General features: G+C 51.0%; 2 protein-coding genes across 2 annotated transcripts in view; one reads left to right on the top strand and one right to left on the bottom strand.

The window, feature by feature from the left end:
- Window positions 1–6,429, top strand: part of Vwce (von Willebrand factor C and EGF domains) — a 30,782-nt gene extending 24,353 nt beyond the window's left edge. The window contains exons 16-20 of the mRNA XM_075974982.1: window positions 360–442; window positions 1,349–1,439; window positions 1,518–1,600; window positions 1,882–1,945; window positions 5,414–6,429. Coding sequence (XP_075831097.1) covers window positions 360–442; window positions 1,349–1,439; window positions 1,518–1,600; window positions 1,882–1,945; window positions 5,414–6,018 — 926 coding nt within the window. The 3' untranslated portion in view covers window positions 6,019–6,429. The remainder of the gene's footprint in view (window positions 1–359; window positions 443–1,348; window positions 1,440–1,517; window positions 1,601–1,881; window positions 1,946–5,413) is intronic.
- A 1,513-nt stretch (window positions 6,430–7,942) lies between these two features.
- Window positions 7,943–17,655, bottom strand: LOC142851378 (pepsin A-5). The gene is made up of 9 exons (XM_075975230.1): window positions 17,603–17,655; window positions 16,372–16,540; window positions 14,739–14,856; window positions 14,537–14,655; window positions 13,083–13,282; window positions 11,599–11,715; window positions 8,896–9,040; window positions 8,709–8,807; window positions 7,943–8,095 (listed from the first exon to the last, which is right to left on the bottom strand). Exons 1-9 carry the CDS (start codon window positions 17,653–17,655, stop codon window positions 7,943–7,945), a joined length of 1,173 nt encoding a protein of 390 aa, XP_075831345.1.
- Between the last annotated feature and the right edge of the window lie 4,389 nt (window positions 17,656–22,044).

The following is a 22,044-nucleotide window of genomic DNA, read 5'->3' on the forward strand; positions in this document are numbered from 1 at the left end:
TGGGGGATATGGGGGTGCTGGTCTGGACAGGTGGGATTGTTGTCAGTTGACTCTGGGGAAGGACAGAAACTTTGAGCCTCATGAGTCATCTGCCTGTCCCACCCCAAGTTCTGCAATGACACCCCATGTCCGTCATGAAGACACTGAAGCAAGACCCTGTAATGTTCTCCTTACTTAATCCAGCCATAAAGAGCAGTCAGCACCCATTCCAAGGATGCTTATTGCTTGCCTAGCCTCTGGGGAGTTGCTGGGCCTGCCCCTTGCTATCCAGACAAACTTCCAACCTTTGCCCCGGCCAGGCACCTGGCCACTACTAGCCACCCTTCCGGCTGCTGCTCACCACGTGCTCTGTTTGGCAGGCTGCACCTACACAGGCAGAATCTTCTACAACAATGAGACCTTCCCATCAGTGCTTGACCCCTGCCTGAGCTGCATCTGTCTGGTATGTACCACCCAACCAGACCCCATTCCCTGGCGTCAGCTCCCAAACCCCGGAGAAGGCTCTCTGCTGGTCCTGGGGAAAGTTGTCTTCCCACAATCTTTCTAAGCATGATTCTTTAGCCAGGGTCAGAGAGTCATTTGAAAACTCTGGCTAGTCCAGTAGTCCTGCTTCTGGGTTGCTGAACTCAGTGGGTTTCATCATTTCTGGATGAGAGAGCCAGACTGCAGAGACCAAGTCGTTTGCTTATGATCTCATGAAGGGTCAGGCACTGAACCTGGGTCACACACCCCAGAGCCAGCCCACCGCTCTGTTTTCATGTTTGGAAAAGGAAGGCCAGAAGTCCTATTGCTTATGCTGATAAGTTAGTGCTTGGCTGGAGCTGCCGTAGGTGCACAGTGGCCGTGCATCTGTGAGCCTCAGCCCTGGTCTTGTGTGGAAAGGGACAAGGTCAACACATGGGTTGAGAAATGCAGGGTAAATGTCTCTGTGGTCTCTGAGCAGTCCGCTGCCCGCTGTCCCTGTATATTCTCGGCCACGTGCTTTGGGAAATGTTGGTCCTTTCTCTGAGTTTCCTTGTTTTTGTTTGGATGCTGCAAAGGGCAAACACTTTACCCCTGAGCCACACCCTAGCTCTCTCCCTCGTTTTTTGTTGCTGATCTTTCTTGGATAAATCTGCATTTTCCAATGGGTCACTATTGTCAGGTGACCTCATAGATGAAGTCAAGTCTTGTTCTTGAGATGTTAGAGAGGACCCTAGCTGAGAAAATGTCACCCCTCAAATCCCATCTCACCATGGATGGCCAACGTGGCTGCCTAGATGGGTCTGCCTTGCTGGGAGCCCTGGGTTTTCCTTAGCATCGTACTAGCTGTCACCAGGAGGGGCCGTGTGTGTTCTGTGTCCTACAGCTGGGCTCGGTGGCCTGTTCACCTGTGGACTGTCCCATCACCTGTACCTACCCCTTCCACCCGGATGGCGAGTGCTGTCCTGTGTGCCACGGTGAGTGGGAAAAGCCACCCATTCCCAAGTCTCCCAGGTGACCTGGATCTCATCCTTCTGTCGCCTCTGACTCTGCAGACTGTAACTTCGAAGGGAGAAAGGTAGTGAATGGTCAGGTGTTCACCTTGGATGACACGCCCTGTACCCGGTGCATCTGCCAGGTGAGCTGGCCTGAGGGCCTGGGGCTGCCAGCCAGGCCTGCATGCCACACCCGGGGTCCCGAGCTAGCCTGCTCATCCTGCCGTTCACTCTCATCTTTGCCTCTGGCCACCCATCCCTCTTTGGAAGTCTCACCCATCATCCAGACCAGGGCCCAGGCATTTCGGCCTCTACCCAACACTTTTCTGCATGTCCCACTACTGGCATAAGAGGCCCTGGAGAGCTCTGCTACAGGCGGGCAGGGTACTCCGGGTTTCCTCACAGTGTCTTTCTGTTTCTGCAGCTGGGAGAGGTGAGCTGCGAAAAGGTCCCTTGCCAGCCAGTCTGTACTGACCCTTCCTGCCCAGGTAAGTAGGCCCTGAGCCTTTCCCACCATCTTCCCCCACAAAACTTTTCAGAGATGTAGGCCTTTGAAAGGGCGCTACAGTGATCCAGGCTCAGATAGCATGATCTGTTCAAGGTCAAACAGTTATGGCAGGCTGCTGCTTCGGGGCTGTTTATTATGAAATACCAAATGCCACGATGTATTGTGTTGTCTGACACCCCCCCCCCGTTTGTTTTTTTTGCCTGTGTGTAGTGATAGGGTCAAGTTCAGAGCCTGCAGGTGGGGCTGGTGTTGCACCTTGGACTTCCCCGGCCTCACCCATTCCTCACCCCCTTTCTGAGACAGGAGGTTTACGTTACCCAGGCTGGCCTTAAATTCTTAAATTTAAGGCACCTTCCTGCTTCAGCCTTGTGAGTTCTGAGACACAGTAATGGCCCCAGACTCGGCCAGTCCACACGGCTCTTATTACACAGTGCTCTGCTGTACATCTCTGAGGTTTTGATGTGGACACAGCTGGCTACTTAAGAAAGATCTCCCTTAACTGTGAGATTTCAAATGACGTCTGAGACTGGATGGAACTACACCCTACCTGAGATCACTGGCAAACTAACAGCAGAGAGGTTCCTAAGTGACTGACTGACTGGTAGTGGAGACAGTATGGGTACCCTGGACAAAGTGCGAGTCACAGCCTGGGCAAGACGGGGTGGGATGCTCAAGACCATCATGCTACTTATAAGACACACAACAGAAAATTTGTGAGCTGTTCACTTTTGGAAGTTTCTATTTACTATTTATGGACAACAATTGACCGCGATAACTGAAGTGACCCAAGATAAAACTTTGGATAAGGGCGAACTACTGTATTCTCTTGAGCTGGTTTTCTACCTCCTTCCTTCCCAGTTCATTGAGCTCCCTCCTTACCTCCCTCCCTCCCTCCCTCCCTCCCTCCCTCCCTCCCTCCCTCCCTTCCTCTCTCCCTCCCTTCTTAACTCCTTTCCTTCCTCTCTCCCTCCCTCCCCCTCCCTTCCTCCCATCCTCTCTCCTTCCCTCCTTTCCTCCCCCCTCCCTCTCTCCTTTCTTGTATACCTATTTCTCTAGGCCTTCTTTCTTCCCACTCTCCATCTCCCTTCCTTCCATACACTGGTAATGTATGTCCTGTGGAAAATACTGGGTCAACTTTTTATTGAAATCTCACGGGTTGTGTCAGGACTGTGTGGTTGTTAGTAGGAGAAACTGAGTCAGAGAATGTCAGGAGTAGACTGGGGTCTCTCACAACACGTCACCACAACCTGGTCCTGAAGGAGCTTCAAGGAAGCCCAGTGATGCAGATGGCTCCCATGGTCTCCAAAGCTGTTTAGAATTTTAATTTCCCCAGTTTGCTCTGTGCATAGATATCTCTTCTTTATGTCTTTTCGACTTCTAGGAAGATAGTAGTTTTTTCCCCCACTCTCTTGTAAATGACATTGCTTCCTTGGAAATGTTTGTTTCATATCTTTGGCCTCCCAAAGTCATGCCAGGATGTGGTCTGCTCCAGGGAGGTTTAGGGCTGGGGACAGTGCTGGGGACCACTGGGGACTTGGAGGACCATGCTTCCCTTTACCCATCACATGCTCCAGAAACTCTGTCGCCAGCACACCAGTCACCTGTAACACAACACCCATTGAGCAACTCTACAGGAATGCCTGGCTCGAGGGCCTGCTGCTATCTCTGTTTTCCAGATGGGGTCCTAGAGCCTGGGGGGGAGAAAGTTTCTAATTGGTGGTTCTCTCTCTCTCTCTCTCTCTCTCTCTCTCTCTCTCTCTCTCTCTCTCTCTCTCTCTCATCTCCTGCTCTCTGCAACTGCTCCATGTGAGGAATTAAGACCCAAAGAGGAGACATGCTGAGCTAACTTCTTTCCCAGAGCACACTGTCAGCTCTGCTTACCACACCCCCAACTCTCTGTAAAAGGAACTCTTTCTATTTACTCTTAATTTTATAATATAAACAGTATAGATACCCTGGACAAAGCGTGAGTCACAGCCTGGGCAAAATGGGGTGGATGGTATAGACCATCATGCTACTCTTACCCATAACTCCCTGTAAAAGGAGCAACCACTTCATTGAAAGAGACTGGTGGAATGGCTCAGCAAGTAAAGACACTGGCCTCAAAGCCCAGTGAGCCATGTTTGCTCCCCATAACACACATGGTTGAAGGAGAAAACTGACTCTTGCAAGTTGTCCTTTGACTTCTCCATGTGTGCTGTGCACACACGTGCATACGCACACACACACACTGTAATAAAAATAATAATTACCTTCAGGCACAATTCATAGGCCATCCAGTTCACACATTTAAAGCATATGACTTAATAATTTTAGCTCTGTGCAGTTGCCCTCTAGAGGACTTTCAGAGTATACCAGTGGGCACAGCAGCATCTGCCTCCTCTCAGCTGAACCTTTCTTAAGGTTCATTCCTCCTTTGCTTGTCACTGGCTATTTTATTTTTGCCAAACTTCCTTTTCTCCTCTGAGCCCCACCCTTACAGTATGAGGGGTGGTAGGCGGAGACAGTTACTAATTCACTCTCATTCAGTCAGTGCTGGGGCTTGAATCTAGTTCACTGCACTTGTCTAGTACGCATGAAGCCCTGACTCAGTCCCCAGCACCACATAAGTGAGATGTAGTGGTGCATGCCTATAATCCTCAGGCAGGAGGATCAATAGTTCAAATTTGTTGGGCTAGAAGGCACGAAACTTTGAATTCCAAAACTCTGTGAGTTCAAGGTCAGCCAGGTTTATATCTATACACTAAGTTCCAGGACATAGTGATATCCTGTCTCAAAATAAATAAATAAATAAATAGTTTTCATCCTTGGCTATCTAGTGAGTTGGAGGCTAGCCTAACCACATGGAATACTGTTTTAAAATTTTTTTAAAATGGATTGCCTATTTTTTGGATAGCTTTAGGTTCATAGCAAAGTTGAGTGGGTTACAGAGCATTCCTGTATCATCTGGCTCCACAGATCCATCTTCCCCACAGCAGAGTAACACATAGCTGCTCTCACTGGTGTGCCCAGCTTGACCTGTCCTGACCCCTGCAGGCCGTAGCCAGTATGAGGGTTTAGGTTCAGACATCCTCTGTGGTCTTGCATCTGGCCTTGCTTCAGTCTGTTGGGATGCCCCTTTCGCAAGTGACGAAACAGAGGCCCAATATTAGACTCTTCCTTTCCTTATCCTTTGGTCTCTGGCACTCGTCCATGTGGGAAACTAAGACCCAAAGAGGAGGCAGGCTGAGTCACGTGCTTTCCAGAACTTCCTGGGAGGGTTTCTCCAGTGAACTGCCTTCTTCCACTCCTAGTTTCTGTTCTACCCATGGAGGTCGAAGGCAGCCCACTACGGTCCTCACCGGGTGTGTTGAGTCCCCTGTAAGGATGGAGCAGGGTGTCTGTCCCCAGAGTGGCTCATGTCAACTAGAGTGAACCCTTGTGACCCTGTTTCCCCACCTCTGTCTAGAGTCCCTCTTTCCTCCAAAAGAAAGGCAGCAACCCTCCCCTCATGGAGACCTTGGCAAAGCTGCTCAGAGCCTTCATGGAGACCCTGAAGTCCCTGCCAACTGTAGCTCCTGCCCAGGGCCTCCATCAGCATCACCTGCAAGGCCCATGCTCCAGCTCCTGCAGCTGTTTCTGAGAACAAACCTGTCTGGTGCGCAGACTGCATTCCCAGGTCCACCAGTAGCTCACACCTCATCCTCACCACCACTGGAACCAGAGGGCACATTTCTAGGGGAACCTGGAGCCTCCCTGCCTCCTGAGCCCTCAGCAGGGTCTTCGGTCTCTCCTGGATCCTCCACTCTACCTCCAGGCTTTCCAGGGTCTCCTTGGTCACCTGCCACTCCAGAGAGCTCTTCCTCAGCCTTTGGGGCAGCATTCCAGTGGCCTGTGTCTGCCACCCATTTGACTGAAGCAGAAGCACCTTCAACCACTGGTCCTGACCTCTCAGAGACTCTCCCTACCCACTTGAAGCCTCAAAGACTCTCTGCTGCTCTCCTGGACACCCCCACCCCTGCTCCCCAACAGCCTACAACAGACATCTCAAAGAAGGAAGAGTCTACCATCTGAGTGTCTCGCCATGCCTGGGACACACCAGACAGAGCTCTCTGCCAATGGCCTGGTGGGTGTGTGTGACCCTGGGGGTAATCCAGTGGGGTCTCAGGGAAGATGGTCTATAAGTCAAGGAGAAAGGCAGTGGAAGAAATAGCTCAAACACCTGACTTTTGGACTTTTAGCATCTGGAATTGTGAGAACATAAATTTCTGCTTAGCCCCCATCTTGGACTACAGTAGCCCTGGCACACTAAGTCAGCAGTGTCTGCTCTTGTTTGTGCAGAGCCATGCCCCATGTGATCCTGTCGCTGCACACCCTTGACACTGATGTCACATAACATCCATCCTAGAAATGTTTTGGGGGTGCCTATTATCTCTGTCATTATGCTTTGTTTTCAACACTGATTTCATGCAATGTTCATTTCAAGATGTGTTTGGAATGTCCCCACCCTATTCAAACACTGAGCTGCTAATCTCTCTCCTCACAAGATCACAGTCCAGAGCAGGGGACAGCTGCTCAGACGATAGGTGTTGGAGGTCAGTGAAGGCCGGGGGAGTTGGGGAGGAGTGGGTGGAGAGGTGCGGGTGAGAGAGGAGGACCAGAGCTTGCTCCCTACTGTTTTCTGTGTTGCCCATACTCACCACTTTTACAGCAGCGGATGTGTTTCCATTTCTAATTTCTTGCTTTTTGAATCTGGGTCGGGGTGGGGGTGGCCTCCATCCTCCTTTTACCCTTTAGTTTCTGAAGGTTTTATTTATGTGTATGTCTGTATGTGCACAATGCGAGGGCTCTAATGGAGGCCAGACGTGGTGTCAGGCCCCTTGGAGGTGGAATTACAGTTGTTTGTGTGCTGGGACCTGAATTCTGTTCCCCTGTAGAACGGTAAGCTGAGCCAAATCTCCCACTCTTTCACATTTTGGCTGGATACCCAGGCTGGCCTTGAACTCACTATGTAGCCTAGTCATGCCTTGAACTTGTGGATCCTCCTGCCTCAGCCTTTCCAGGTGCTGAGATTACTGGCCTGTGCCACCAGGCCTGGTATCCAGAACCTGTTTTTAATTATCTTTTAAGCATCTTTCTGAACGGAGAGGTGGGAAGACATTGAAGAGTCAGCTCAAGCCCTCTTATCTGTCTATAACATCCTTTGCCACTTTTATCAGTGACTACTCCTCACTACAGCCCTGTGGTTCTAAAGAAAAACACCAATCACCTCCAGGTCACAGACATGACCATCTGACCAAGCAGAGCCAATCTTAACATCTCTTTCCCCTGTGTGCAAGATATTTTGGTCCAGGATGGATACATCATTCTAGGTGGACCAGTCAGAGTCCTCCCTGCTACTCTGGGATTTTCTCCCCCCAACTGTGTCCTTCTGATGTGAAATCCCAGGGCGAGTAGCAACAAAGTCCTTGACTTCCAAAGTATGAGAGAAAGAAACCGAGAGGCAAAGAGAATGAAAGGGGAGGAGAGGAGGGAGAGAGGGAGGGAACAGATGCTCTGACTGCCAGGCCTGTGACTGACTGTTTCTTTCTGCATCTTCCTAATACCATTCCTGAAGGCTTTCTCTTCATTCATGCCAGTCACTCATGGTTTATCTTACTATGGACACTACACGGTGGAGTCTTGTTTCCCCACGTCCTGGAGTCTGAGGCAGGAGGAATGCTGAAAGTTTGAGATCTACCTAACCTATCATAGTGAGTTCTAGGCTAGCCTGAGCTACACAGTGAAACCCTGTCTAACTCCAGCATACCTCATGGACCCCAAGAGAGCAGTCATTAACATCAGTGGCTTTGGGAATGCAATCTTTATTCTCTCCCCAGAACAGGGCTTTGCAGAGCTCCCGATAGCTGGGGTTGGCGCTCCTGGATGGGAAGGCCTCATGAGCCTTCGTGTCTGTGTTGGGGGTGTGCCTGGCCATCCTCTAAAGGAGGCCCAGCACTCACACAGCAGGAGCCAGACCAATCCTGTTATTTGCTCTATCAAACACGGTGAAATACAGCCTTAGGAAAACATCCCCCAGCACCCACATCTCAGGGTCCAAAGAGTCATCTAGGCCTTCTTCGAAGTTGCTGGAGCAGATGTGTGAATGACCCTAAAAAAGAAGAGCACTGTATGAACCCAGCAGCTGGCTGCTCAGCCATTATGAACCCGGCAGCCGGCTGCTCAGCCTCTTGCCTTTTTTTTCTTTTTTGAGCCAGGGTGTCATGTTGCCCAGTTTGGTTTCATACTCACTATGGAGCTGAGGGTGACCTTGAATTCCTGATCTTTCTACCTCAGCTTCCCAAGTGCTGAGATGACAGATGTGCACAGCATGCCCACTTTATGCAGTGTTGGGGACAGACCTCGGGGCCTTCTGCATTCTAGGCAAAAGCTCTACCAACTGAGCTACATCAGCTTGGTGTCCTCCCTTCATGAGCTGTGTGGCTCTTTCCAGCTGCTGCAGGGTGGCTCGCCCAGCTGGGAGAAGAACCACTCGTAGCTCCCTACGCTGCCATTTCATACCCTGGCCCAGCCGGTCCCTCTGCAGAGCAGGCCTTTCCCACTCTCCATTGGGCAGCCTGTGGATGGTGCATCACTATCCTCTTCAGCCTCTGCTCCCTGGGCTGGCTGGCACACTCTCCTCCATGGCCCTGACCTGCAGATCCATCTAACCCAGCTGCTATTTCCAGGATTTGAAGACTAGCCCCAACTGCCAAACTCCTCACCTTCCGGATGTAGGCACTGGCTGGCACCGGGTAGGTAACACCATTGATGGTGAAGACAATGTCGGGTAGGGTGTTGATGGTGTCGCACTTGAGGACATACTGTCAAAGGGGGAGGCTGGAGGTTAGCCCAGTCACTCCTGCATCAGTGTGTGCAGAACCCAGATGGCCCTCCCACATGACCCTTTACCTCGCCATCACTAGAGGCCTTGGCACCGATGAGATTCTGGATGTTACGGATCGCGTTTCGGGGGCCAGTCAGCAAGGAGGTCCCTGTGTCCATAATACCTTGGCAGCCACTTTCACAGGCAATGACCTCCCCATTCATGGAGATGCTGAGAGGCAGGAGCCAAAGAAGACACCAGGATTATCATACAGCCCACACTCCCCTTCCCCGACTCCAAAACAGCCCTTCAGCTCTCCACACCCACCCTCCTGCTTGGTCACTTTACCTTTTTAAATTTATTTATGGTTAGTTATTTATTTAGAATGAAGGCCTTACCATGTTTTCTGAGCTTGTCTCCAGTGTCCTAGCTTAGACAATCCCCCTGCTTCAGCCTCTTCAGTGGCTTGAACTACAGCTGGATGCTACCACATCTGACTTTCCTTTCAGTTACCTTGTCTGTTTTTGTTTGTTTTGTTCTGAAACAAGGTCTTTTGTAGCCTACACTGGCCTCAAACTCACTTTGTAGTCTGAATGACCTTATACTTCTGATTCTCCTGCCTGCCTCTACTTCCCAAGTGCTGGATTACAGATGTGCTCCATCACACATAGTTTATTTGATGCTGGGTTCAAACCCAGGGTCTCCCACATGCTGGGCACGCCGTCTACCAACTGAGCTCTATCCCCAACACCACCCTTTAAGGTGTTGAATGCACTGAGTTGCCCCTTTTGGCTGGCTAGTTCTTCATCATCTCCCAAGCTCCAGCCTAACTGTCACCTTTTCCAGCTGCATATTCAACTCAGTCCCTCTCTTGGTCCCTTCCATCGTCCCTCATTCATTTCTAACAAGTAGTGAGGCAGTAGGACTCCTGCTTTATGTCCACATGCTCTGCTGGGTGGCATATAGTGCCCCACAGGGATACTCAGTATGTGTATGTATGCATGAGTAAATGAATGAATCGAGGAAAATATGAACAAGGAACACTTGTGCCCGACCAACTCTACAGCTTCGGAATGAAAGCGGGCCCCTGTGGGCCTCCGACACTCCACAGCAGGGAGAAGAGCAGCCATTTGCTGCTTAAGAGGCCATCTCTCCAGCAGGCTGCCTCTGTGCTGTTCCCATACAGGCAGCATCCCTGGAAGCCCACACAGATGGCCGGCTGCCGATGTCCCTGAAGGAGGCTTAAGCTTCCTTCTGGTGGCTCTATGCAGTCTGCTTGGTTTTTATCTCCATGTGTCTAGGTGTGGCAGGTTCCCAGGTGCCCTGTTCTCTGTCTCACCCCCTAGCCTAATTGGCTGAGATGTCAAGGTTTTCAGGTGGAGGATGGAGACTTGTCTCTGCTCCTATCTGTTCTCTGGTATGATAATCTCACTGTGGGCCCAGGATTTCACCTACCTTGGACAAGAAGCCCCAAGTCCTGGCCAAACCAGGATGGTGGTCAATCATTGTGATACTTCTTAGCACTGTAGGTCCACTCTGCGACCCCACCCTCCCACCCCCTCCCCACCACCAATCTCACTTTAGGGCTTTGTATGTTCCACCTAGCCCTCTCTGCATGGGCCTTTCCCAGAGACTCCTGCCTGTTTAGGTCTGTAGATGTCCTGTCCTTCGGTTAGTGCTCTAGCCCCAGGCCTGACCTCCCCTCTCTGGCTGAGATTCCGAGGAGACTTGGAGAGGTTACAGGTGTTTGTCTTTGATGGGTGTGTTTGTGGTGCTGGAGACTGGATGTTTATGTGTGTCAGTGTGTGGCACTGTATGTGTGTTTCTGGGGTTGTACATGTTCAGGTTTCTGTGTTTGTATGACTGTCTTGTGACTTCATGTGTCAGCACAAAGTCAGTACCTGACTTTGCATGTGATTGTATGTGTCATTGCAGGTGCAGTCATGCATGGGCCTGTGTTACTCCATTTGTGTGTATGTGTCTTTACATGCTGGTGATTGTATCCAGGATCAGGAATCAGGTGTGTCTATGTATGTATATGTGTGTACATGTTAGAGGTATCATCCTGGAGCAGGAATCAGATGTGTGTGTGTGTGTGTGTGTACATGTTAGAGGTATCATCCTGGAGCAGGAATCAGGTGTGTGTGTGTGTGTGTGTGTGTGTGTGTGTGTGTACATGTTAGAGGTATCATCCTGGAGCAGGAATCAGGTGTGTGTGTGTGTGTGTGTGTGTGTGTGTGTGTGTGTACATGTTAGAGGCAGTGTCCAGGAGCAGGAATCAGGTGTGTGTGTGTGTGTACATGTTAGAGGTATCATCCTGGAGCAGGAATCAGGTGTGTGTGTGTATGTACATGTTAGAGGCAGTGTCCAGGAGCAGGAATCAGGTGTGTGTGTGTGTGTACATGTTAGAGGCAGTATCCAGGAGCAGGAATCAGGTATGTGTGTGTGTGTGTGTATTTGTGTACATGTTAGAGGCAGTATCCAGGAGTAGGAATTAGGTATATGTGTGTATGTGTGTGTGTGTACATGTTAGAGGCAGTGTCCAGGAGCAGGAATCAGGTGTGTGTGTGTGTACATGTTAGAGGCAGTGTCCAGGAGCAGGAATCAGGTGTGTGTGTGTGTACATGTTAGAGGCAGTATCCAGGAGTAGGAATTAGGTATATGTGTGTATGTGTGTGTGTGTACATGTTAGAGGCAGTATCCAGGAGTAGGAATTAGGTATATGCGTGTGTGTTTGTGTACACATGCTGGAGGTAGCATCCAGGAGCAGGAATCAGGTAGGTGCTTACCTGTCCAGAGTTAACTGCCAGTAGCTGGGTTTGGACACAGGCACCCAGTGAAGGTCTCCACTGTAGTAGGAGGGGTCCACTCCACCCAGCATCAGCATGCTGCCCTTCTCATCCTTGCTGGAAGGGAGAGGAGGGGGAAGGGCTTACTGTCTGGTAGAGACTAGTGGGCAGGGTCTCTTAGACTTAGCAGCATACCTGACCCTGCCAGCATTGCTTTGTGTTTCTGGTGTATCCATACAAACACACACAGCCCTGCTCAAAAGGCCTCTTGGGAGTTCCATGTTTTCACAGACAGGGAAGGTAAGGCGAGGAGGGCCGAGCTCCAGGTCAGCTACACAGCTCACAAGTAGCAAAGCTGAGGTCTGAATGTGGATAGCTGGCTACAGAGCTGGACTCAGGACACCTGCCATTCTGTAGAGCACTCGGGCCCCTCTGGAAGCTGGAGCAACTTTATGGTTAAAACATAATTTGTCAGAGGCGTGTGACTTCTACCTGTTTAGACAGTTGTTTTCCAGAACACGGAGGCCTGGGGCAGCCAGGAGTGTGCTTTCCAGCTCACACGGGGCTAGCTTCACCTCAGGGAGCCCACCCCCACCCCAGGCCAATTGGTTCTGTCTGATTTATTGTTGTCACAGACAGTCACTCCCTAGGCATCTTTCCCCTTTACTGCCTTCTTGTCTTCTGCCCGCCCCCCACTTAACTGTATCCTTACATGAGGTGCGTGCAGAGAGGCACTCTGTGCTTAGCAGCTGCCTATTGAGAAGTAGTTGAATGAGTCATTGTGGACCAGATTCAAGTGTTCCTAAGGGCCAGAGAAAGATGGAATTGCTCGCTTAACGCTAGAACTGCTTGGTCATGCTAGAGAGCTGAGATTCCTGGAGCTCAGGTTCCCAAAGATCCCAAAGCCATAGAATAGACACACAGACACACACCTGCCTCCCCCTCTAACACTTGGTGGAGAAGAGACACGTATCAACGGGACCCTGCCACCTGAGCTGTGCCTTCGCGGCTGTTCTCCTCTGGGTCCTTAGCCCATCAGGGAATTTGATGGAGCGGATGGCCTGCCTACCGTCATGGGGAAGAAGCCTGAAGGCTGAGTTTGAGACCTGCTTCTCTCAGCACTAGGGCCATCCTGGGCAAAGCCCTTCTCGGAGCCTTAGTCTCCTCATCTCTGACTGTGAAGAGGGACTAAGGGAGTTAGTTTTCGCTAGAGGGACTAGCTGTCAGCAGTGGAGGCTGTGCACACTGGGAGACATCCACGTCTCCTGAATGACTCAATGCCTGTTGCTGTGCAGAAGCAGCCACAGGCAAGGCAGAAATGGACGATCCAATGAAACCTTGTTTACCGAAGCAGATTACCGGTCAGACCATAGCAGGCAGACACCTGGACTAGACTATGTCTAAGGAACCTTCAGGATCAGAGGGTCAACAATTTCTAGTGCAACCAGCAGCCTAGAAAAAGGGCCAATCTGGCACGGGCTCACCTGCTCAAGTAGAAGGCAAAGAGATTCTGGGGGATGAGGCCTTGCAGCCACAGGTTGTCAAAGACAGGCAGAATTCCCTGAAGGCTAAGGTCAGGGTAACCCAACCCCAGGATACCATCGAAGATCGCATATTCCATGAACGTGTCAGGTTCCTCCAGGCTCAGGCCAAATGCCTGGGCCACAACATTGAGGTCCCCAATCTGTGAGAGAAGAGAGTGTCTTTACATTAGGCTCTGAAACCGGGGCTATGGCATAGCTGGGCTTTGGCGGGAGTGAGTGGGGAGATGGTCTGACCCACAGAGTATAACTGAGTTCTGGCCATGCCATGGGCCACTTGGGTGTGACTCCCATTCACTGGTGGACTGGCAGGTTCCCCTCTGGTGCTGTGGAGTATCTCCAAACCTTCATACCCTGATGCCATCTGACTTTATACTCTTATCCAGATGGGGAAGCTGAGATTCTGAGTGTAGCCTGAAGGTTCCCACTGAAGATAAATGGAGAGCAAGGCATTTTCAGGGAACTGCCCATGGTGATCGTCTCTGCACCCTTAGCAGGCAGGAACCTGCTATATCCAGGTGTTTAGCTCAGTGTAGTTTTGTTTTTAAGACTGAGTCTCATTGTATGTCCCTAGCTGTCCTAGAACATGCTATGCACACCAGAGTGGCTATGAATTCACAGGGCTCTGCCTGCCTCTGGAGTGCTGGGATTAGAGGCCTGTGCCATGCCTGACTAAGCCACCAGGGTTCTTAGGAATATTTGGACTGTGAAAAACCTGTGTGTGTGTGTGTGTTTGTGTGTGTGTGTGTGACTGTGTGTGCACGCATGTGAACACTCAGGGATTTTGCTAGTTCTCAGGTCCTTCAAGGCCTCCCAGGCTAAGAGCCTTTTGATGGAACATGGCTCTCCTGAATCTGTGCTCTGCTTTTCCTGCCTGGGAGCTCAAGGCCCCTTCCCTGACTGTCCCCAGAGGCCCAGACCGCAGGGCTGTCCCCTGAGAGCACCTCTCACTTGCCTGCTTATTCCGAGTCACACCCCAGCTCTTTGGCTTTCCAGCTGTGTGACCTTGGACAAGGCACTTGCTCTCTCTGCTCACTCAGCTGGGGAATGAAGCCCTAGCAATGCTGGCCTTGGACTTGTTGAGAAAATTAATGGAGTTATTTTGAAGAATGTGCCCAGGCTGTTATCTGGAACAATGTGGGTCATGCAAGTGACTTATTTTTATATTCTTCTTTCCCTCTGCTACTGGCAGAACCAACTTGTGTTCTCCTTTGGGAAAGGAGCTGCAAATCTGAGCCTGGGACATCTGTGGCTGGGAGTGCTCACAGTTAGGGGAAGGTTATTGGGGGAGGGGAGCCCCACAAACTGCCAGCTGGAGCAGAAAGGCACTCCCAGATGACGCTGCCAGTGTTCACACCCAGAACCAGCCCTGTGGTAGCCCCTGGTTCCCGGGTTACCTTGACAGTATCATAGGCAAGAAATCCTGACATCTCTCCTGAACCGTAGGCGACATTCACAGGTCGGCCCGAGACCAGGAAAGTGGAAGACCGTAGAGGGTTGAAGACCTTGTGGTTAGCTGCAGGACACAGGCAGGAGGCGACCCTCAGGTGTGCTGGGATAGGAGGGGTGATGAAGGGCAGGGCAGGGCAGGGTGCTCACCGCAGGCTGGGCTGGAGCAATAGATGGATGGTACCCATAGGTAGGCAGAGCCAGTGTCCAAGACGACCTTGAACTCCTGAGGGGGCGTGCCGATGCTGATGACACCAACGTAGACCAGCTGCAGGAGAGGAGGGCCGTGGCTAGGGCTGGTCTGGCTGCCTTGGCTTCTGGGGTGCCTGCCTCGATGGTGCTGCCCACACTGCCAAGCCTCTGCTCAAACCAGGGCTTCCTTTTAGGAACACTCCATTCTCTCTCAAAGGTTTTAAATTCTTTCTACCTGTCAGGAGCCAGCTTAAGTGCCTCCTCCAGGCTGCCCTCCTGGGTCACTCCAGGCCCTGGTGCTCTTTGCTTTCTCCAAAGTCAAATAGTTACTACCAAGACCACTCAGCCAGTCTTTCACTGGGCATTTTGTACATTCCCTTGCCTTTCCCTTTTCCCCTCTCCCCTCCTTTCTTTATGATAGGTCTCCCTATGTAGCTCGGGCTGGTCTCAAACTTTTGATTCTCCTGCCTCAGCTTTTGCTGGGATTGTGGGCATGTACCACCATGCCCAGCGGACATTTGTTCTTTGCCCATTTCTCTGGCTAGGCTGTAAGTACTGGAAACGGAAACTAAACTTAGTCAGGTGTGGTGGTGCACACCTTTAATCCCAACACTCAGGAGGCAGAGACAGGTAGAGCTCTGTGAGTTCGAGGCCAGCCTGGTCTGCTTAGAAAGTTCCAGGCCAGCTGGAGTTACACAGTGAGACCTGTCCTGAAAAACAACAACAACAACAACACCCTGAAGCAACTAGGCTTTGCTCCTCAGAAATGACAGCATCTTGCTAGGTGACCTAGGTGACCAGTGTCCAGCCCATCTCAGAGCTCACTAACTGGTCACTGGTTGAGATCTGAGTCTGCAGGGGTGGGACTTCTCTACCTGAGATACCAGGCTTGATTTGCAATTGTATTTGCTGACACTGGGTTAGATACTGCCTCGTCCTTGCTTCGGGTCCAGGGATTCACCTATGTGAATAAGAACAAAGGTCCAGTTGTCCAGTAACTTGTCACCAGCGTAGAACAGAATGTCTGCGTGGTAACCACTGGTCATTGCTAGGTGCAGTCAGCCACAGCCCCAGATGGGGTAGGAATGTGGTCTCCTTGGAGTACGGGATGGGGAACAATGGGGGTGGGGAACCCAGGTCCCTGTTCCTCACCCATGAATTTTTTCTTCCATGTGTGAGTGTGTGGTGTATGGGTGTGCGTAGGTGCAAACAGAGGCCAGAGGAGGATGTCAGGTGTCCTGCGCTGTCGCTGTGCACATTATTCTTTTGAGACAGGATCTCTCACTGACTGCGGAGCTAGGCTGGCCAGCTACAACCCCAGTTACTCCTCTCTCTGCTCCGCCAGCGCTGGGGTCAGAGGTGAGTGTAGCTACATCATCTAGCTTGTGTTTTACGTGGGTGCTAAGGATTTGAACTGAAGTTCTCACACTTGAGCAGCAGGTGCCCTTAACTGCGGAGTCATCCCAGTCCGACTCCCCACCCTTTCTGGCTTTAGGAACCCTAGCCCTAATACAGTATTCCCCAGAGGGGCCGCAATGCTGGGCAGTAGCCCTAGGGGGCGCTCGGGAGCCCCAGCTCTGGCAACACTTACATCTAGGTAGTTCCTCATTGGCTCATAAGTTACTGAAGTTACTGCTGGGTTTCTGCGCTGCTCAAGGAGCACGTGGGCGTGGCTACGAGGGTACTTCTCCAGGTAATCCTTCAGCATGTCACTTTCCCGCAGGTTTTCTCGCATGGACTTAATCTTCATCAGAGGGATTCTTTAAATGAGCATTGGGGAGGAAACTAAATGAGGGGGGGGCAGGGGAAAGACACACACACACACACACACACACACACACAGAAACGGGGGGGGGGCACCAAGGGGCACTGAGGCAACGCGCACAAGGGCAGCTGCACGGTGGGTTTTCCAAAGACCATGACTGGAACCCCACACAACACAATGAAAGAGCATGACAGAGTGCCCGTTTCCAGTCCTGGTCTGGTGTTCTCAAGCAAGCCGTGGGGCCATTCTGAGCTTTAGCTTCCCTTTCTGTAGAGAAGATGGGACGTAACTCTCCTCACGCTGACCGCTGATGGGGCCAGAATGATGGATAGGGAGCACCTGGCATCTACTAGGTCCTAACAGCTGTTGCTGTCACTCTTCCCCGAAGCAGCCTGAGAAGAGGGATGGAAGATCAGGCCTATGACACCCAGTTTCCTTTCCTTGGGACTCGGCTTTGGTCACCATGCTGGTTAGCATCAAAGCTAGGCTAGGAGGTAGCCCCCTTTTTGTTTTTTTGTTTCTTTTCTTCCCCAGACAGAGTCTTCTGTATCAAACCTGATATATAACTGAGGAAGACTTTAAATTTCTGATCATATCAGCTCCACCTCCCGAAAGCTGAGACTACAGGCAGGCACCGCCGTACACAGGAGGAAGTAGTCCTCTGTACCCATCCCAGTTCAATCAGAAGTGAGGGATGAGAGGAAAACAAACTACAAGGGAGCTAAATCAGGGAGTCGGTTAGGGAAATGATGAGGCCTGAGAAACAAGAACCCAAAGACAGAGAAAGAGAGCACTGAACGATTCCGGGGAGTGACATCCATAGAGCTCACGACGTGACTTGCGCCCTTGGAACTGGGTGATCCTGAAGACTTCTGGGCCCTTCCGGTGCTCTTGGCAAACTATCACTGATGAACGGACACCTGAACTTTATAAAGGCTAGGGAGGATTTTATTTCCTTCTCCAACCCGGGATGGGCAGGGGACTAAGAGGGTCAGACAGCTGTACAAGGTTGAGAGAGAGCCCAGGAGGACAGCTGCTCCATTCACCCTGTACTTACTTGACCAAGCACTCTGAGAGGGCCACAAGCCAGAGGACCCCAAGCCACTTCATGATCCCTTCCCTGGTTCAAGGTGCTTGGAAGAAGCGTTCTGGGCCTGAAGCTGTGTGAACTGCTTGTTAAATAGGCCTGGCTTGCTCGAAGGTCTAATCAGCCCCAGAGGGCCACTAATGGGGCTTGATAAGAAACGCAAACTTCCCCAAAAGATCTTTACCCTAGTAGGGGCTGAAAATTCTCAGAATCCAGGGTATTTAGAGGCTGAGAATGTAACACCAAGCCACCCGACTTTACTCTTGCTATCATGGTGATAAAGACACTGTGGATCAAGTGGCAAAGTAAGTGCCAGGTGCCGTGTCTGCCCTTTAGGTCCCACACAGTCCCCAGCAGGCCATGAGGTCTCTACGGTCCTCATTAGAGAGCAGGTTGCTGAGAGGAGTAGAAGGCCAAGTCTGACAGCCCGAGCTGGGTATCCAGGACCCACATGGTGGGAAGATAGAACTGACTTCCACAAGCTCTTCTTTGACCTCCAGACACCACTGTGGTGGCACTCAGGTACCCGCCCACCCACCCGCGGAAAATATGAAACTGTAACATTAAAAAATGTAAAATGTATTCATGATAAATGAAAGACTTTTGAAAAGTTTAATTTTCTCCCAAACCAAAGAAGGACAGGCAAAGCAGTCCTTGCCTTCATGGAGCTTACCGTCTGGAGCAAGGTGGGCCTGCTCACGACCTAGGAGGTAAAGTGGGTATGAGGCTGGGTGGCCATGCTGGGCATGAGGCTGCATGGTCTCACCACAAGGGGGCAGCCTCGAGTCATCTCTGACCTGCCCCTGCCAGGCTGGGAGGAAGACATGGTGCCAGGTTGGGCACATTTTCAAGAAAAGTCAGAACCTGGGATATTTATGTGAAATTCCTGTTCTTTAAATGTTAGCAGATGGGATATTATGATGGCTGCGCTTTGGTTTTCATACACAGTTCCTTGCTCCTAACTTCTTCCCTGCAAACAGGGACAAGATACCCTACATCCCAGAGTGGGCACACTCCACGCACAGTGGGAAGGATTTCTGCGGGGCACCATGAAGAATGTGTTAACCTTAGCGCTTACCCATTCTGTTCTGTCACATTTTTTACACTCTTTTTGTTTTTGATTTTTGTTTTTTGAAACAGGGTTTCTCTGTATATCCTGGCTGTCCTGGAACTCAATCTGTAGAACAGGATCGAACTCACAGAGATCCGCCTGCCTCTGTCTCCTGAGTGCTGGGATTAAAGGTGTACATTACCACCGCCTGGCAACATCTTTGACATCTGTGGCAAAGTTTCCATAGGAAAGCAAATGGACAGGCTTTGGGGAGCTTATCAACTGGTGTAGGTACCTGTAGTGTGCTGTGCATGCAGACTCTGAAGCTCGCCATTTCCGGGGGTTCCAGTGCCCTCTTCTGACCTCCGCGGGTACCTTCACACACACACACACACACACACACACACACACACACACACACACACACACCGGGGGGGGGCGGAGAGAGAGAGAGAGAGAGAGAGAGAGAGAGAGAGAGAGAGAGAGAGAGAGAGAGGAACAAAACAACCACATATCATGGAAGTGTTTCCCCAAGCTCTGAGCCCCTCAACCTGAGGAGGGCTCGCAGGAGCCCTGACTTCTATCAGCTGGGGAGAAGTACAGAGAATGTACCATATAGCTGTGGCTGGCGTCCAGGACACAGTGCAGCCTGAGGCCTGAGCCTTGCTGTAGAATCAACGGCTATCTGCAGGTTAGACAAACCCATGACTTAAAAAACATAATTCCCGCTTGATGAGCACCTATTGCAACTCTCCCATAGGACACAGGTCTGTCTGCACATCCAGACATGTAAATAGAAATCTATTGTCTTTTTTAGCATGTCAGAAAAACACCCGTGGGAGCCTTTGGGCTGGCCTGGGATACACATGTTCAGCTCCTTAAACTGGTACTATATAGTATAGACCAGAGAATAATATGGCCCCGCCCCCAGGAGTCCAGGGCCCCTGTGCTCGTCACTCATCCCGGGGACAACACTGGGCAGGAAACCCAAACAGAGGATGGATACTGAGTGATGTTAAAGGTGGTGTTTGGGGCTGGGACTGTGGCTCAGCCGAATGCTTGCCTAGCACTCTCCGCGATCCGTCTCTGGCACCACACACGCTAGGTGTGTATTAAAGATCAGTAACTGGGGGAGGGAACATGAGGGTCAGGACTCCAAGGCCAGCCTGGATTATAAAGAGAGTTTGAGGACAGCTTCGATGATATAAGATCCTGTCTGAAAACAAATGAATAACTGAACAAAGGAAAACTGAGTCCAGGTTGGAGGTATCCACGTGTAATGCTCGCACTAGGGAGGCTGAGGCAGGAGGCTGAGGCACTAGGGAGGCTGAGGCAGGAGTCTGTGGCACTAGGGAGGCTGAGGAAGGAGGCTGTGGCACTAGGGAGGCTGAGGCAGGAGGCTGAGGCACTAGGGAGGCTGAGGCAGGAGTCTGTGGCACTAGGGAGGCTGAGGAAGGAGTCTGTGGCCAGCCTGGGGTCCATAGTCAGTTTTGGATCCGACTGAGCTATGTAGTGAGTCCCTGCCTGCCCTTCTCCTGGTAAAAAGGCAAAAGAAGCAACAAATAAAAACCCAACAATCTTCCCATACAAAGTGTAATGTTGCTTAAATAAGAGAGATTGGGGTTTAGGTACAGACATTTTAAGAGCTCCTAAGTCCTGAAGATGAACAAAAGCATTTACGGTAAAATAATACTCCCGTAAAAAAAAAAAGACAAACATTTTAAAGGGGAACATAGGGACTGGGGATATAGCTCAGCTGGCAGAGTAACTGCCTAGCACACATGAAGCCCTAGCACACATGAAGCCCTAGCACGCGTGAGGCCCTAGCATGCATGAGGTCCTAGCACGTGTGAGGCCCTAGCACGCGTGAGGCCCTAGCATGCATGAAGCCCTAGCATGCATGAGGCCCTAGCACATGTGAAGCCCTAGCACGCGTGAGGCCCTAGCATGCATGAAGCCCTAGCATGCATGAGGTCCTAGCACGTGTGAGGCCCTAGCACGCGTGAGGCCCTAGCATGCATGAAGCCCTAGCATGCATGAGGTCCTAGCACGTGTGAGGCCCTAGCACGCGTGAGGCCCTAGCATGCATGAAGCCCTAGCATGCATGAGGCCCTACCACACGTGAAGCCCTAGCACACGTGAGGCCCTGGGCTGGAGCTCCAGCACTGAATTAAAAACCAAAATTGCCCCCTCAAAAAGCCAGGTGTGGTGGTGCACACCTGCAATCTTGGCAGTTGAGAGGTAGAGGCAGAGAGCCACGATTTCAAAGTCACCCTAGGCTACCAGGGGAGTTGGAGACCAACCTGAATTACACGAGATTCTGTTTGAAAACAGAGGAGCGTGTAGCTGAGAACCTGACACTGTCATTATTCCTGCCATTGTCATGGGATACCAGTAAGAGCGACTTTTAGGTTAGAAGTTCTTCTGAAATAAGTTGAAATGTTTCCTGTTTTTGGATTTTATTTTGATTTTGTTTGAGGTTGGGTTCTGTTGACTGATTTGAAACATGCCATATAGGCCAGGCTGGCTTCAAACTTGTGATGGTCCTCGTGTCTTGTTCTCCTAAATGCTGGGATTACACTAATGTGCTACTACACCCGGCCGCATTTCCATCGTGAAGTCCTTGTCCTCAGTGATATGCCCAGAGGTCCAAGAAGAGCAGACTTGGTCATCCTGGCACTGGCTCTGGAATCTCCCTGTGCCCTGCTCCATCACCCCAGGGCTACCTAACCCAGTTTGATGAGCCTAGGGCAGAGCTTAGAAGTAGGAAAAATGGGGTGATTTTGAGAAGTAAAAAAATTGAGGCTCTTTCTCTCTTTGAATTTCTTGCCATTGAGACCATCTGCAGGGTAAGGGAAATCAACCTGCTTATAGAGGGAGAGAGAGAGAGAGCCCAGGCTGGAGCAGTGGAATATTCTGGAGGGTGGTGGATACACAGTGAGTGACAGAGAGGAGAGAGTTGTTGGTGTGGGATACAGGAGGGAATCAGATGGGAAAGGGACCTTGGAAGGGAACCAGGAGTTTGCAGGGTAGGAGAGGTGGTGAAAGGGTCACTTAGGGTAGTGGGTCACGTAGGGTGAGCCAAGGGCTTAAACAGCTCACCTGGCCACAGAAAGCAGACCTCAGACTGCAGCAGCACCTACGAGGGGTCTGTACCATGTGTGTCTTCTGGGACACTGTTGCTGGAGGCTGGATCTAATTCTTTGTGCTCTGATTCCTGCTTCAGATGAGGCAGCCTGAGTCAGTGGCTGCTCCTGTGAGATAGGAAAGGGGACAGCTGTAGCTGGTCTCTTTGATGACTCTGGGTATTGAGGTCACCTCAAAAGCCCTGGACACCTAGAACACCTCTCATCTTAAAATT

Source organism: Microtus pennsylvanicus, chromosome 5 (genome assembly GCF_037038515.1).
Source record: "Microtus pennsylvanicus isolate mMicPen1 chromosome 5, mMicPen1.hap1, whole genome shotgun sequence".
Lineage (NCBI taxonomy): Eukaryota > Metazoa > Chordata > Mammalia > Rodentia > Cricetidae > Microtus > Microtus pennsylvanicus.

Bases quoted from the DNA above. Each gene is read 5' to 3' on its own strand.
- LOC142851378 (XM_075975230.1), bottom strand. From the start codon at position 17,655: ATGAAGTGGCTTGGGGTCCTCTGGCTTGTGGCCCTCTCAGAGTGCTTG. The intron at 14,857-16,371 runs GTAAGTGTTGCC...CCTCTCCTGCAG, and splicing joins CAATGAGGAACTACCTAGAT to CTGGTCTACGTTGGTGTCAT. The intron at 8,808-8,895 runs GTAAAGGGTCAT...CCCCTTTGACAG, and splicing joins AGGCCTCTAGTGATGGCGAG to TATGTCCTCAAGTGCGACAC.